At 39.8% G+C, this 17057-nt stretch overlaps 1 protein-coding gene across 6 annotated transcripts in view; it reads left to right on the top strand.

The window, feature by feature from the left end:
* The first annotated feature begins 5015 nt into the window (after positions 1-5015).
* The window catches only part of LOC143024076 (inverted formin-2-like), a 69732-nt gene continuing 57690 nt past the window's right edge, over positions 5016-17057 (top strand). Inside the window, exons 1-3 of one of the 6 annotated variants that reach the window (XM_076182815.1) lie at positions 5016-5036; positions 13654-14324; positions 15544-15639. In XM_076182815.1, the coding sequence (XP_076038930.1) occupies positions 13791-14324; positions 15544-15639 (630 nt within the window). In that variant the 5' untranslated portion in view covers positions 5016-5036; positions 13654-13790. The other 5 variants (XM_076182810.1, XM_076182811.1, XM_076182813.1 and 2 more) reach the window with 5 other exon arrangements.

The following is a 17057-nucleotide window of genomic DNA, read 5'->3' as shown; positions in this document are numbered from 1 at the left end:
GTTTGATCACATTTTCTTTTTATTATTACTCAGAGTAAAATAGAACAAGTAATACAGCAGTGACTTCATATTTTATAATGCAAGTAGTGTGATGAATCATACATATGACAGCCAATACTGTGTGCGAGAATTTGACTCGTACTGAAGTGGTTAAGAGGGAGGTAGCACTTTCCCTATCATAGGGCAAATATGCTTTTGGGTACAGTATATCTTGGCTACTTGCTGAGTGCCATGGAAGTGAATGGAATAACTTGGCACCAGCCTGAATAAAATGAAAGTGACACCTGGTATGAAAGAGCTTAAGATAGAGTATAAGTTATCAACTACTGAGATGGTGTCATGATGAAGGAACAAAAAGGAAAGTGTCATCTGGTATGACAAGGAGTTTATGGCAATTCTACTTGTATGCAAGGGCCAGTGATGGGTACCTGCCTGTGGTGGCCCTGTAAAACGAACAACGGAGCAGTTTCCCATTTTCTAAAACCTGTCGGCCCCCTCGCCTCCATCTGTAGGTGCAGCCTTGAGGGGCTGACACTGTTCTGAGCTCAAAGTCTGTATCAGCATTGAATTTCCTACATAGGTTACTCCCCCTCTTTTACTATTTTCAGCCAGTGACACAGAATCGGTGCCACATTAATACAACACGGACAGCAGTAAAGTTTCTTCCCAGAGGAATTTGTGGAAGGGATCAATGACAGCTACTGTGGAGTTGCAGGTTTCCAGTCTGTAAAACTTGGGGAATATTATTGTAAGGTTAAAATCTGTTTAGTAACATGCAACTAATGCTTTAGGGTCTATATGGGGTGCCCCTTTGGACCAGAGTTACGTATCATTTTGTCTGTGATAGAGGAAATCTCTAGTCTTAGAGAAATGATGCTACTTTATTATACTGTGACTGTCCATTATACTGTCCTGTACCACTTTCTCAGAATATATATTTCTTTTTTTGCTAAACCCTGTGGTAGGGGAGAAAACACCGCCATCAAGTGTTCCCACTTGAGTTCTAAAAGGGAACAAGACTAGGACTAGACATCCTACTCTCTGTAGCCCCAAAGATAAGAGGTGAACCAATAGACAGAGTGGTTGCGAAGTGTGAAGTGTCAGAAAAAAATCATAATGGGGAGTTGATTTTGGAGAATGTGTCTAGAGTTGATAATTGTTAACAGTATTTAGAAAGAAAGTCAAGCATGAGTACACATGGGAGAGGGAGGTGGTAGATATGGCTTTAATGGGCTATATATTGGTAACCGGGAGAAGAGTAGGAAGATTTTTGGATGTGCATGTCTTAGCAGAGAGAATGGGAGCATATCAGATCTTTTTTTTTTTTTTGGTGGAAGGTAAGGTGAGAGTGGAGGATAGATGGAGAAAATGAAAAGGACAGAAGGTAGGGAGGTGCTTAGAATAAACTGTTTAAATGAGAAAGGGTACAAGAAACTGAGAGAAGAGTGAGAGTGAGGGAGGGATAGAGTAGAACTAGGAGGAATGGGGATGTTTCAAGGAGGGAGTCACAAGGTGTGTAGAAAAAGGAGGAAATGGATGGAAGGATCATGAATGGTGGGATGAAGCAAAAAATGTAGAAGAGAAGGAACAATCATTCACTGATGGGTTGCAAAATAGGACTAGAGAAGCATATGAGATGTACAAAGAAAAGAGAAGAGAATTAAAGCATAAGATAAAGGAGACAAAAAGAAGAGCAGCTGTGAAATGGGGGAAGAGTATGACAGAAAAGTAATAAAAAGAATTGGAAGGAAATTAAGACAAAGGGGAGGTGAATCCAGTAGAAAAAAGATAAAAAGTGCAGATGGAGAGATGATAGTGGAAGAGACGGCAGTAAGAGGAAGATGGACAAAGTATTCTAGGGGGTTGCTAAATGTGAAGGAGGATAGGGAGGGAAAGTTAGTTGCAGTGGGAAGTGTTAAGAAAAGGACAGTGATGAATTGGAGAAATAAGGAAAGATGAGATGAGAGCAGGTAAGGCACCTGGGTTAGATGGGTGTCATGCAGAGTGGTTAAAGAAAGGAGGTATAGTGATGGTGGACTGGCTGGTGAGGTTGTTTAATGTTTGTCTAAAAGAGGGTAGAGTGCTGGAGGAGTGCCTGAATAGTTCCACTGTATAAGAGAAAAGGGGACAAGTGTGTAGTTGTTTCAGAGGGATCAGTTTGTTGAGTGTAGTTGGGACTGCTCATGGGGCAGTATTGATTGAGAGGATTAATAGAGGAACAGGGAGTAAATGGTGAGGAACAGTGTGGGTTTAAGAAAGGTAGGGGCTAAGTGGATCAGATTTTTGTGGTAAGGCAGATATGTGAGAAAGCTATAGGAAAAGATGATTTGTTTTTGGGGGGGGACCTTTATGGATTTGGAAAAGACTTATGACAGGGTAGACAAGGAAGGTATTGCAGATATATGGGATAGGAGGAAAGCTGTTAAGAGCAGTCAAGAGTTTTTACAACAGTAGTAGAGCCTGTGTTAAAATTAGAGATGGAGAGAGCAAGTGGTTTCAGGTAAAGGTGGGACTTCACCAGGGATGTGTCATGTCGCCTTGGCTGTTCAGTGTATACATGGATGGGGTGGTGCAAGAGGTCAGTGCAAGGATAATGGGCTGGGGATTGGAAATGGGCAAAGAAAGCTGAGAAAAATAGGAGATATCCAGTTTGCTGACAACACAACAGTTGTAGCAGGATCAGAGAAAGGCTTAAGGAAATTAGTAATGGATTTTTGGTGTGCAAAAGAAGGAAGTTGAAGATGAATGTGAGTAAAAGTAAGGTGATGAGATGTACAAGGGGAGAGGATGGCAGCAAATTGGGAATATTAAGGGGAGAGAGACTGGAGGAAATTAATAGCTTTAGATAATTGGGGGCGAATGTGGAGGGAAAAGGAGAGGTGGAAGTAGAATGTAGATTGAGAGAAGCAAGTAAATACCTTGGAGGATGAGAAAAAGTAATGAGAATTGGACATTTGGGAATGGATGCCAAGAGGAGATTGTATCAAGGGGTGATTGTGACGACAGTACTGTATGGGGCAGAAACATGGAACATAAGAGAGGAAAGAAATAGTTTAAATGTGTTTGAGATATATGGTAGGGGCTACAAGGCTGGATAGAGTGAGAAACGAGGGAGTGAGGAGGAGAACGGAGGCGGAAAAGGAGTTGGGAGATAGAGTTGATGGCAGAATGTTGGGATGGTTTGGACACATGGAAGGAATGGGTGAAGAAAAATTAGTAAAAGAAGTGTGGAAGGCAGAGGTAGACTGTGACCAAGGATGAGATGGGGTGAAAGGGGCTTTGGGAAAGAGGAGGGTCTGTTGGGGAAGGAACGGAGAAGACAAAGGATAGGGGTGAGTGGAGAATGGTTGTGTATGGATAATGCTGTGATGCATGGAAGGGAGTGGGTTGGAGATGGGGTGGGGGGTAGGGAGTATGTTTGAATATTTTGATGCATCCCGAAGGGGTTTCTCCTCGTCTTCTCTTATTCTGCACGAGGGGATGGAGAGGGGGTGGTCGCCAATTAAATAAAGCGGCCTTGCTGTGGATGTGCTGTGTCTTGCTACATTGCTTCTGACCCAGGGCGGTGAGCGAGATGCAGGGATGACCCGTCATCCAGGAGAAACCAAGAAAAGAGGGACGGGGGGTGAATGGGAGAGGAGTATGTGGGGAAGAAATGGGTGGGAGTGGATTTCATGTCTTTGTTTTTTGGCTACCTCCCTTGTAAGGGGGTGGGGGAAAGCCCTTGGTATATGTTTGTATGTATGCATTTATGCAGGGACCAGTGACAGGTACCTATGCCAGGTGTCCTGTTTGATGCACCTCAGAGAGAATCGTCTCCCAGTCACCCATCTTCAAAACCCATCAACAATCTTACCTCCATCTGGAAGTGCAGTCTTGAAGGGATGACTCTCGGTCTCTGGACCAGGCCCAGAATCTTTTTAGCAACTTTAACTCTTCCTCCACCTCACACAAGAAATGCTGGTAAGTGGCAATTCCGCTTGTGCTACAAGCCAATAAAGTCCCACATTGATACAATACAGGTGTACAAACCACGATAACCACGTGGCATGGAAAGCGCGTCATATTGCCCACAAGGGTAGATCTGACGCGACTTTGACAGTGCGACCCTGCTTGACCCGACCTAACCTAATCCAGTACAGTTATGTAATTACGCACCACGGGTGACTACCCAGTATATATATCAGCTTCTGGCAGCATGTAAAATCATTTCACTCTTACAATAAAGGAGACGAACTCACCAAAACCTTTCTCTATTCACAGTAGCAGGTTAAACGGTACAAGTTGGTCAAATCAATATACAGTTCTCGAAATCAAGGATCTAGAACGATAAAACTCAAAATACATAAACTGTTCTTGTTGTAAGTTGATTTAACAATATAAAAAAAAAGAAAAAAAAAGAAAACTAAGTTACAGCCTAACTCCTTTCTCCTTAAAAATCGACAACAAAACTTTAAGGAATATTTTTTGTCGATACTCTTAATAGATAAGTATATTGAAAAATTATTCCATTGTTTGACAAATAGGTTAGTCATTCTCTTGAGATTTGTAGGAAGTGCGACATGTTTTTCTTTAGATTCGATCACAAAATAATGCAAGGAGCTCAAACCAGGTGGCGTTCCATTTCTACCTTGGTCCTACGAGCTCAGTCGGCAAGTATGAGCCACTATTGAAAATACAGCTAAATGAATTATACTCTTCACACTTAAATCAAGAAAACGCTGTCAATGAACGCAGACCAATAAGAGAAAGCTAAGCACTGGGATGTATGCATCGACAAACAAAATCCGTTAAGAAATTAATTAAAACGTGTTTATATAGCATTCTCGTCCATGATCATTTGCGTCGAATGATTGTTTATTAACATAAGTGAGCGAACACTGCTAGGTAGCACATTTTCGCTAGTTATGTAAGATCCCATTCTCTATCCCACCTCAGGGACTTGACGGAAATGGTAAGACTTGGGTGTCCGGCAACCGAGATGTTGTCCACATGAGATGTGGTTTTGTTAGGCTTAATTATGCCAAAGTCATCTGGTAATTATTTTCATGCTCTACTATGTGAAGGTATCGCATTTAATAGGTACGTGTTCCCTATATACCGCGGAAAGTATCTACGCCAACGTCAAAATAAAACAAAAATGCGTTAAAGTCACCATTATGGCATACACGTTGCTTTATAGCAGTTGGAAAACATATCAGCAATTGTATCAAGAACAGCAGTGTCATTTGCTGGATGACTTATTTTTCACTCACCTTTTCAATTTGATAATCCCTATAATATCAATCTGAAATACCAAGAGAAAATAGAAGAAGATAAACTATTAAGAAACTAGGAAATATTTGCGATGATACTCGATACATTTAGAAAGCTTACGAAACCTAGTGACATCATACCAAAAGTCTAAGTGCTGTCTCATGCCAACACTACCGTCCCAGTAAACACCCATTCACAGTTTGGAATAAGAAGTGAAGGGAAGAGGTAGTGTAAGAGTTTTTTTTATGTGGAAAAGGATTAACATTCGTTTTATCAGTTACCGACAATCGATACTGTGAATTTCTTTAATTATATAAATTGTCTTTATATATATTTATCAAATAGTGTACTAACGATTAATGATGAAGAGCACTGAAATTCTGTATTCATAAAACGTTCGTTCTTTGGCTTTGCAGCTGCGGTGGTAAACTGAAGTTTTGACAATTGTGAAATACCATAAAGGTTACATATCGTGATTATCAGGTGCCACCGGATGCCAAGAGAATGGGAAAGGACTATATCGTGTTGGTCAGTAACGGTTACGGTGGTCAGACAGTTGTGTGAAATAAGTATCGTAACCGAAAAAAGCGCATATCTTTACACCAATTTTTGTACGTAAAGTGGTGATCATGAACCTCCAGTATTTCGTGATGTCAATATTTTTGGTACAAGTGAAGCATGTTTTAGTGTTTTAGTCTGATGTGTGGAAGTGAGACTTGGGGAATTTCTTCCCGCCCACTCCCACTACGCGTAATGCCAAATGTAACCACGTGAGTTGTATATGTTGAGACGATAAACAAGGCCGGGTAGCTTACAAGTTTCAGATTGCAGTTTTTCTTTCGTTTTCTTGAGTGTGTGTGCTTCAAGATTACAGAGGGTTTTTAAAACGTGATATTTCATATTGTGATGTGTTGACACGGATATGTCTATATGAGACTTGGTTTGATTTAGTGCAATTCAATCTGGTGAACGAAAAGTAAAGCTACACAGTTTTGACAATCTATAATTTATCTTTTTAGTGCAATATCGTTGTCATAGTGATAGAGGTTGTCATAAGTCGGATTTAGACCTGCAAATGATGCCATAGCGTAAATATGTATTTCTTGCAAAATCAGAATTCAAGTTCAAACGTGTTTAATATTTACTGTTGATGTTGCTTTGTGCAGATGATGAATAACGATATATATATATATATATATATATATATATTTTTTTTTTTCAAATGTTTTTGTTTGGTAAGGAAACTTCCATGAAAACTGCGTTTAATAAATGTCGGTACAAGAATAGCTTTAGTCGACTATAGGAAGATATGAATTATGTCGATCCTTCGTACCCAATCTTTTTTAGATTATTTCGTACAAGGTCGGTAGAATTTAACCATCTATTAGTGGACAACTTGTTGCTATTTCATATATAATCATGATCGATTTGTGATCCTCGGTGTATAGATTTTTCCGCAAAGTTGGGATATGATCATTATTACTATTATAATTATTATGGGAGTAGGTTCGAGCCATTTCACTTGGCTACCTCCTTATAATGAAGGAAGAGCCGTTGGTACATAGATGTATATACAGTAGATTGTTATTATCATTATGATCATCTTTATATTAAAAAAAAACGACTCAGAAGCAATGCAGCATGGTATAGATGCAACATTTTTCTTCCTGTTCAATGACCTGTCCATCATGTTGTCATTCATTTCCTTAATTATTTTCTCAAGACAGATAAGGGTAAGGGTCCAGTGTGGAGTGTTTGTTAACTTTGACATTGTAACGACAGCTCGTGTATAAGTTTGTTGTTATTGTTGTTGTGGACTAGCTCTAACGGTGTGGTATTTATGTATTTTCGTCTCGCCTGTTGTCTGGGTTCGAGTCCCCGCCCAAGCTGTTACTCCAGCTCTGCTGGGCAAGGAGTTGTGTACGTTTAGGGTCATTTATAATCTCTGAGCTTTCACCCGGGTGGGTAATAGATGTCGATCACAAGTCCAACACATGATCCAAAACAGTTGTGGTGAATCACAGTCACATGCATGCAGTCGTGTTTTTAGTCGTAATATGGGGTTTGGTATGGCGTCCTCCTACGTAATATATATTTAGGAAAGGGATATCAAAAACCAAGTACCGTCATTACGAGTTTGCGTGTTGGTATCGTGTAATTAAGAGAACCGCTTTGATTTGCCCCATCTCTAAAAGACTTGAAATAAGTGGATGTAAATATGCAGTCGTAAAATTCTTTTTGCTTTATTCAAAACGTATTTTCACTTAATGGTTAATGTTAAGGTTTTGTGAAAAGTATTAGTTTGTTAGGTAAACGTTTTTTTTTTGTTTGTTTTTTTGCATGTCGAACAAATATCGGTTTTTAATGTAAACAAGCGACATCATACAACGGCCGGTCGAGATGCGCACAGTTGCCTCAGAATTTTAGTTTATTTATTTATCGAATACGTACTTATATATATATATATATATAGTGATTTCTCATGCATATATATATATATATATATATATATATATATATATATATATATATATATATATATGTGTGTGTGTGTGTGTGTGTGTGTGTGTGTGTGTGTTCTGTTGCAGTCGACAGCGGTTACAGCATTATTCAGTTTGCTTTTTCAATGTTTCTAACGGTGTTCCGGTCTTCGTAGGCGAGAGTACTAAGTTTCTAAAATCCATAATAACTCGAGACGTCTTTCGGCCTTCACTAGGCCATCTTCAGGAGTGTAGAGTTGTGTTAGGTTGAAATGGTGATTATATTTGGCTAATGTTGGCACTGGGGGAGGTGACCTTTGTGCGGAAGGTGGCGCTCCCTGTGTTGCTTGTGAGCTTCTAGCTGAAGGAAGAGTGGAAACGGGCATTTGTTGGATTTTGATGGCATCAAAATCCAACAAATGCCAGTTTCCACTCTTCCTTCAGCTAGAAGCTCACAAGCAACACACGGAGCGCCACAAGGACTTAGCCAGACAGCACCCCACGGAGCGCCACCTTCCGCACAAAGGTCACCTCCCCCAGTCCCAACATAAGCCAAATATAATCACCATTTCAACCTAACACAACTATACTTACACTTCTGAAGATGGCCGAGTAAAGGCCGAAACATGTCTCGAGTTATTATGGATTTTAGAAACTTAGTACCCTCGCCTACGAAGATCGGAACACCGTTAGAAAAATTAAAAAAGCAAACTGCAAACTAAATAATGCTGTAACTGCTGTCAACTTCAACAGAACATGTACTATGAATGGCCTTTATCCCAAATATATATATATATATATATGAATTACCCATTTGTTCATGTAATTATATACTTGTATGTATTTATGTATTCATAATTTTGATTGGTTTATTTTATGTATTCCTCCAGTAATATATTAATTGTCCAATGCCGATGTACTGTAAGGTTTCCTGTGGACTTGATCTTTTATGGACGAGTACCGGATGTGTGCGTGTGATTAACCACGGTCTTGGAATATGTGTGGGGCTAGTAATAGACAGCTATTAACCTCCCGTACGAGAGCTCAGAGTTCGTATATGGCCCCTCGATGTATGGGTAATGCAGTGATTTTATACACGCACACACACACACACACACACACACTCCAACTCTCGTGGACGGGGAGTTGGGTGTGTGTGCGTGTAAGGTCACAGTATTACCCATAGGTCGGTGATATATGAGCTCAGCTCTCATGCGGGGGGTTAATAACTGTCGATCACGAGTCCAGCACGTGATCAAGGATAATGGTGAATCACAATCGCATACTTTTTTTTGCCTGTTACCTGTAGTCTTCTTCTGGCCTAAATCTCCCTAAGAGAGGGACTCCATAAGCCACACCGGTGATTTCAACTCAACATTTGTAGTTGTTCTCGATGGTTTTTGTCCGCAGATCATAGTATTCAGCAAAGAGGTGCGTTTTCAATCTCTTTTTAAAACACTGATATTCTCACACTGCTTGACGCCGGTCGGTAGCTTGTTACAGTCGAGGGGTGCAGTTTTTAAAGGCTCTATGTCCGATTTCTTGATTATGTTTTGGTTCATTAAGCAGACAGTGTTCAGTGTTATGTCGCAGAATAAGCTCATTTAAGTACACTGGTTTACCTTTTTTTTTTTTTTTTTCTTGGAATGTGAGTACGCATATTTTGTATTCTATTCTAGCTTTCATTGGGAGCCAGTGTAGTTCAATTAATGTGGGAGTAATTCTTTCTCTGCGAGGAATATTTTTTTTTATCAAACGTGCAGGCCTATTCATTATCATTTACAGTTTCTTCAGCAGGTAGTTTGGCAGGCCGTAATAAACAGAATTGCAGTAGTCTAACCTACTGATAACATGATTGTGAATCAGCTTTTTCATCGAATCTGTGTCAAGATATTTTCTAACAAAGGATAAGTTTTTCAAATGGTAGTTTGCAACTTTCACTACGTTATTTACTTGCTCACAGAAAGATAAGTTTTTATCAACTATAATCCCCAAGTCTTCACTTTGTTGTTAAGTGGCATGTCTGTGTCAAGAACTTTGAAACTTGTAAGATCATAACGAACTAGATCACTATGTTTTCCGATTACCATGCACTCAGTCTTGTCCTTATTAAGTTTTAATCTCTGTGTTTATCCAGCTTTTCACTTCACTTGAACGCGTGTCAGCATGAGCATATTTTATTTTAATTTATTTATGCATTTATTTTATTATTTATATTATTTGTTTGTCATTATTATAATTTCCACATCCGACCAAGTTATGGACCAAAAGGTCTCCTGTCGGCATGCTCCTCCTCTGTAATCCTTTGTAATGTCTGCCTTTCTGCCTCTCACACAAGGCCCTCTCGACGCAAGGTGAAATTATTTATTTATTTATTCATTTATTTATTTTTGAAGACCCAGCGAGGGTAAAAAAAAAATGGGTTACCATTCTCATTTCGCAAAACGGTTATCAAATTCCCATTGAGCCAAAAAGAATGTCGTTGTTTTCCTGATTTCGTATATAAATATGTGTTAGTGGTATCTTGCCAAAATGGTTAGATCAGGGAAACACGAACAAGCATATCTCATATCACAAAAATGGTGGTGTTGAATGAGACTAATTTCTCCTACCTTTGACTTGTTATGTTATTAATTCAAATTCAAATTAGATTGTGAATGAATGTGTAGGGTGTGGAAGGCTGGACAGACTAATAGGTACAGACCTTTATGATACTCCGGGCCAGTCTTAACTTCCGATACTCAAGACTTTGTAGACTTCAAGTAGAGAGCTGCCTTGCTTCTTAAAACTAGACTTGACCCTGTGATAATAGCTTAGAAAACTGATTTAACTCTGCTGTTGGCCAGGAGGAAACCTCTGGGCGCGATAGGCTTGTTTATGGCTCGAGAAGGGCCATAATATACCAAAGGCTTTCCCCCTTATAAGGGAGGTAGCCCCCCCCCTAAAAAAAGAAATAAAAAACACTCCCATCCATTCCATCCCTAAAATATCCCACTCCCCTCTACCCTCTTCCCACCCTCTTATCTTGGCACCTCCTGGATGACGGGTCATCTCGGCATCTCGCCCACTGTCCTGGGTCAGAAGCAATGTCGCAAAAGACAGTACATCCACAGCAAGGCCGCTTCATTAAAAGTAAATAGATATATACGGTAACAATATGAAGACGAGGAAAACAAAATTGCAGTTGTTGCCATATTATATGAAATTAGTTGAATTGTAAATAAACAAATTTATGAATAAAACAAAGAGGAATAGCATCACTGGAGTTATTGGCATAAATAAGCGAATTAATACATAAAATTATTAAAATAGGAATAGCGTCGCTGATGTTAGCATTTGAAATAACAAAACCAATCTATTAACACATAAATGAACTGATTAAATTATATAAAGGAATAGCAATGCTAGAATCGTTGGCATGTGAAATAAATAAGGAGATAAATGAAAAGAAAACTGGGTAATTGGCGTACGTCATTTTCTGAACGAACCATTTAGAAAAGTTTCGATTATTAGAAGTCACGATAGGGAAGAAACTAGTGCCTGATCAAATTTAATTCGTGTTTTTCATTTGCCAATTTATGATGTCACGGAGAATTCCCAATTCGTCAATTTGTTCTCGAACATAATCTACCAGCCTATAATAGCCTAATGTAACCCTAACTTAACTTTACCTTAACTAATGCAGTCTAGTGTGATTTAATCTAATGTAACCTAACATACCAAACGTAACGCAAGATATTAAAATTTAACCAACTTGTTACTATTGTTGTAGTTTCGATCGTCAACGTTATTATAAAGAATGTCTAGATATAAGAAACAACGGTTCTTCTCTTACAACAGTGATTCTCAGACTGACTTGTGGATTCCTAGCGAAATTCGTACTTAGGCTACTGTATGTATTTCTTTATAGTTATGTCAGTTTTATCCTCTATGCGTGTTCTTTTACCTTAATGTTTATGGCATATATTTTGTCATTCAGATTTTTTAACATTTTATTATTATTATTATTATTATTAACAACTGCTAATTTCCTGTCGCCCCCAAGATCTTTACATCGACACATTTTTGTTGATAGAATCGAATGCGCACCAAGTAACTTGTTTACATAAGTACCAGTATGTGAAGATGGCAGCTTGGTAACATGTACAACACGTGCTAGATGTACAACGCTGCCCAATTGGCGGGTGCATCTTCGTGTGTGGGTGACACTGACCTTCTTGCACGGACCACACGCTCATGCCACCACAGCGTCCGTTACATAACATCCGAATATGAATTTTAAAATTTGCTGACAACTTTTTTTCTTCAGGGTTTTAATTAGGACAGAAATAATATTATCGATTATATTTGAGTCCAAAGTGAATAAGATGCATCATGATGCAATATTTTAGGAAAATTATGTACGTGAAAGACTGGTAGCGGTGACATTTGGAAGTTGTATGTGCCCGTCCCTGTTATCAGTTAGTAATTAATGGGATCAGTTGCCATATTCCCTCTATGTGTATCAACGTCTTTTTTCTCTCTTTACATGATAGAAAACGAATGGAAATAGAAGAAGTAGGTACTAGTACGTATGTCTTTACTCCTTGACACAGCCGGTATTCTCGTTTTCTCTACGTCGAAACATCTTCGTAAATCCTTTCATTTATCCTTTCCAAACCCTATTTCTTTGTACATTTCGTGTAAATGTTTTAATTCAGAATGATAAAGAAGCCAAGTAAAGTTATTTGCAGGTAATCAATTGTGAAGTCAAATAAAATTATAAATATTGATTAAATATTAAATTAAAAATCTGCTCCACAAGGCTGTGTGCATGTACCCTGCGATGACGTCATGTCGCTGTTCGTGACTACGATGCACTCACTACCCGCTGTCATGGGGGTAGGGTAGCTTCTCTCCCCCTTAAACATGAACGTCCAGAAATGCTAAGACAAAATGAAAATTATCTATATACCAGGAGTTTCTACCCCCCCCCCCAAGAGAGGTATCAAAGTTAAAAGACATGTATCCACTCCCACCCATTCCATTCCCATCCACTACCCTTTCCTCCCTCTCATTTTAGCTCCTCATGGATGACGGGTCATCCCTGTATCCCGCCCTCTGCTTTGGGTCAGAGGTAATGCAGCAAGACAGAGTACATCCACAGCAAGGCCGCTTCACCTAATAAACGACCCTCCCCCCTCTCCGTCCTCTCATGCAGAAAAAGACGGGGAGAAATCCCTTTGGGCTGCGTCAAAATGTCGTCCATACTTAACCACTTCCCACTTAACCACTTAACCTCTTTCCCCGACCCTCTCCCTCCCATGCATTACAGTATCGTCTATACAGAGTCATTCTCCACTCACCCCAATCTCATGCTATCTCCTTTCCTTCCTCAACATACATTCCCTTCGTGCTCAACGTTCCCTTTCACCCCATCCATCCATCTCATCCTCGGTCGTCCCCTCAACGTCACTCCCTCCACGCCTCTTTTTACTAACCTTTCTTCACTCATTCTTTCCATGTGTCCAAAACATCCCAATACTGTTTCATCGGGCCTGTGTGCCATCTCCTTTTCCACCCCTACTCTCCTCTTCACCTCCTCGTTTCTCACTCTATCCAGTCTAGTAACCCCAACCATACTTCTCAGACATTTCATCTCAGACACATTTAAACTTTTCCTCTCTGCCTCTCTCAAATTCTGGGTCTCGGCGAAATTGCGTTGAAGATAATACTTTAAATTGAAATGTTGTGATAAAGTTGTCTTGGTTGTGGCAACTTCATTCTTTTGCAATTGTATATTTATCAAACGCGACGAAAGTCATACCAACATTTTTCTGTATTTTGAAACATTGTGTAATTTATATATGTGTATGTGAACATATGTGTGTGTATATATTTTTCTTTCTTTAATGTTAGGTGTTATATTATTTTTCAGTTGACCATGACAGTGGCATAACAGTTGAATCCAGCCATGCATCCTAGACACCAGTAGGAGGGTCGTTGTAGGTCAGCCAGGAAGTACTGCAGGAGGCCCTCTAGTTCTTGAATCTTTTCGTAAACAAGCCCCAAAAGATGGGGAAGAGGAACAAGAAGAAGCCCCAGAAGGGCGCCACGGAGCTCCAAGGCGAGCCTCCTTCGGAAGCCCAAACTTCGCAGAACTCTCCGTCAGGAGCTTCCAGCGAAGTCTTAGAGCCTCTAGAAAAAGTTCCCGTCACGGAGGACAAAGACCTCGGGTTACTAGAAAAGAAAGTCGACGAGATAGATTTGAGTTTGACTCCTGGTACACTGGCTCCGGATTCTGGCGTTTCGTCCCCTGTGGCCAAGGAAGAAGACTCTCCCAGAATGACGTCTCCAGTTGCCAATCCCCCGGAGACTTCGACCTCATCGAAGTCTCTGACCCGACACTTGACCAAGAAGGAGTCTGTCCTCAAGTGGACGACGGCGGCTCGCGAAGTCATCCAGAACATGGAGTCCATGGAGCTGGAGTCGAACAGGTCCTCGACCTCGTCCTTGTCCTCGATGTCGGTGTCGTCGGCGTCCGACGAACGGGGCGAAGGCCGGATCAAGAGGCTCTCCGTCAGCACACTCCATGAAGATCTTGCTCAGGTACGTTGACCCCAGCGTTTTGCAAGCCATCCCCTCCCAGGAAAAGGGTAATAAGTAAATAGATAGACAATAGATAAGTTAATGATAGAAAGCATCGTTCTGCAGCCCCGCCCCCCTCAAAAAATAAAAGCAGCGTTCAGTATATAAAAATGATAATAATAATAGTTCTACTGTCGTGTTCCCCTCTTTATGCCCTAGGTTCTCGATCTGGTAGTTGGCCAGTGGGGAGTCATGAACATGTGTGTTTATATATCCTTTCAGCTTATACCGAGTATGGTAGGGTTGAATGAGACTGTATCTCCTTTTATATTTGTATTTATGTTTTTGCTTTGGTATTTTACGAAATTGAGTAGTGGTAGTGTAGAGAGTGTAGGAGGCTGGACTTAAATATTCAGATACAGACCTTATGTATGGTTATCCCCGGGATGCAGTCTTTACCTAGACTGATTGTCAGCGTCCGATAACTTAAAAGCTCTAAACTGAGACCGCTAAAGTGACAGGCACAACTTGGCCACTGGACCGAGACTCTCACTCAGACTGAGGTAAAGCTCCTCCTCTAAGGTGGACTTAGTCGTCCTTAGCATTAATGATTGGCCAAGTTCATTCCTTTGTATAATATGTTGACCAGTGGCATGAGGACCTAAAAGTCCTACGACACGCCCACTCGGGACACCTGTCCCTGGCCGAATAAAGCCTTGTTCATTTCAGGGTCATCGGGGTCATGCCATACATTAGTTTCCAGGTAAGAAAAGCCTTACCCCAACAAGATTTAATTATGGTATCGGGTTTCGCTCACATTGAGTAGGGGCCCACACTACAACCACAAAAAAAAAAAAAAATAATAATAGGAAATAGAATAGATATAAAGGATTAATAGTACTTTAATGATCTTAAGATGAATTTGACTTTAATGATCATAAGATGAATTTGACTAAATACGAGTACATTCTAGTTTGATTTGCAGGGGCGCTTTCGTTTTGATATAGTGATATCCTTGATTTAGATAAAATTTAAGTACTACGATTGCAATGGATGATGGAAAGACTATATAATTAGCCATATGAATATTAATATTGTGGCATATTTATGAAATAAGTATATGTGGACACACACACACACACACACACACAATCTCAGGAAGATACGTACTCATAATCACGTCACACATACTATTTATTTGAATTTGGAGTAACAAGCTTGTTATGTGTCACGTTTGCAGGGCAATCTCTCCAACTGGAACCCAGAGACGTGTGTGACGCTTCTGCGCATGCCCTGTGTCACCAACTACTCCGGGATGATGAAGCTGATGGAGAAGGTCAGTGCGTTTTCCCGCCAAAATTTGAAACGTCATTGTGGAAAACCGTTACGAAATGGAGCCGATTATTATTATTATTATTATTGTTATTATTATTAACGGTATTATTATTGTTATTGTATTTCTGTTATTATTATTATTATTATATTTATTTATTTATTTATTTTTAATCTTTGATCCTTGTGTTTTACTATAGTTCGGCTGGACCCGTATTTTTGTTGAAATGTCGATTTTATCCAACCATTAATGTAATTATTTAAATCACCTGTCATCGTTCAGATTTAGTATGTAAGACAAGGCGACAGTCACCTGAATCATTGAGACAAGTTGAAAACCATGACATAGTTGACTAAAATCACTTTGTAGACAACGAAAGACAACAGTAATTGTGAACAGTGCACATGCAGTGCATGGTAATATAATGAGGAATCACGAAAGGCAACAAAACAAGTTTGGTGTAATCCAACACGCTAAGGAAAGTTAATTTCTTTATTATAAAGTGGAAGCTTAAGTTTTAAGTCACCAACACTTCCAACAAGGGATCCTGTTCCTAAACCAGAACAAAATATGTAAGTATGCCATCGAAGTGGAGTTGTGGACTGCGCTACTAAATCTTTTGCCCACTCGTGCCTTCGCGAAAGGCTTGATAGTACGGTTGTGAGCCTTCTCTGGGCGTTGTCAGACTCCCTCATATATATATATATATATATATATATATATATATATATATATATATATATATATATATATATATATATATATTTTTTTTATTCCTCTTCCTCTTCTTCCTCTCCTTTTTTCTTCCTCTTTTTCTTTTTCTCTTCTTCCATTCATTTTTCTTCTTTCTCCCCTTTTTCTTTTCCTCTTCTTTTTCTTCTTCCTCTCCTTACTCTCCGCTTCTTCCTTTCCTCCGTCCTCTTCTTCCTCTCCTTCCTTTTCTCCTTTTTATTCCTCTCCTTCCTCTTCTTCATATTCTTCCTTTTCTTCCTCTTTTCTTCTTTTTCTTCCTCTTCTTCCTCTTCCTCCTCCCTTGGGTCATTCTTATCCTTTATTGCGTGCAAAATACTTATAAGGAATGATGCCAATGGTCCTCTGGTATGTCAGTCGCCCTCAAGTGGCTCTTGTCTCTTATCGAGCAAACGATACCCAGAGGAAACGAGAGAATAAAAAAGAGGAACAGAAAACGGCTCAGAGGAAGAGAAAACGGGGCATGGGAATTGTAAAAGGATGACGATTTGAAGTTTGTCATGCGCTTTGGGTGTGAAGGAATTTTGGGTTGCGAGGGAAGGATTGATCCTGTAATTTAGACAATTCAGCCATTCTTTGTGTAGTTGAACGCGAGAAGAGAAAGAGAGAGAGAGAGGCGTGAAAGGGAGAAGCGACTGTCAAATTAAAATTGTGTGATTACGGATTTATGG

The sequence above is a fragment of the Oratosquilla oratoria genome, unplaced genomic scaffold (assembly GCF_046742065.1).
Source record: "Oratosquilla oratoria isolate Oo_2021 unplaced genomic scaffold, ASM4674206v1 SCAFFOLD88, whole genome shotgun sequence".
NCBI lineage: Eukaryota > Metazoa > Arthropoda > Malacostraca > Stomatopoda > Squillidae > Oratosquilla > Oratosquilla oratoria.
This window is presented reverse-complemented; position numbering and strand designations above follow the sequence as displayed.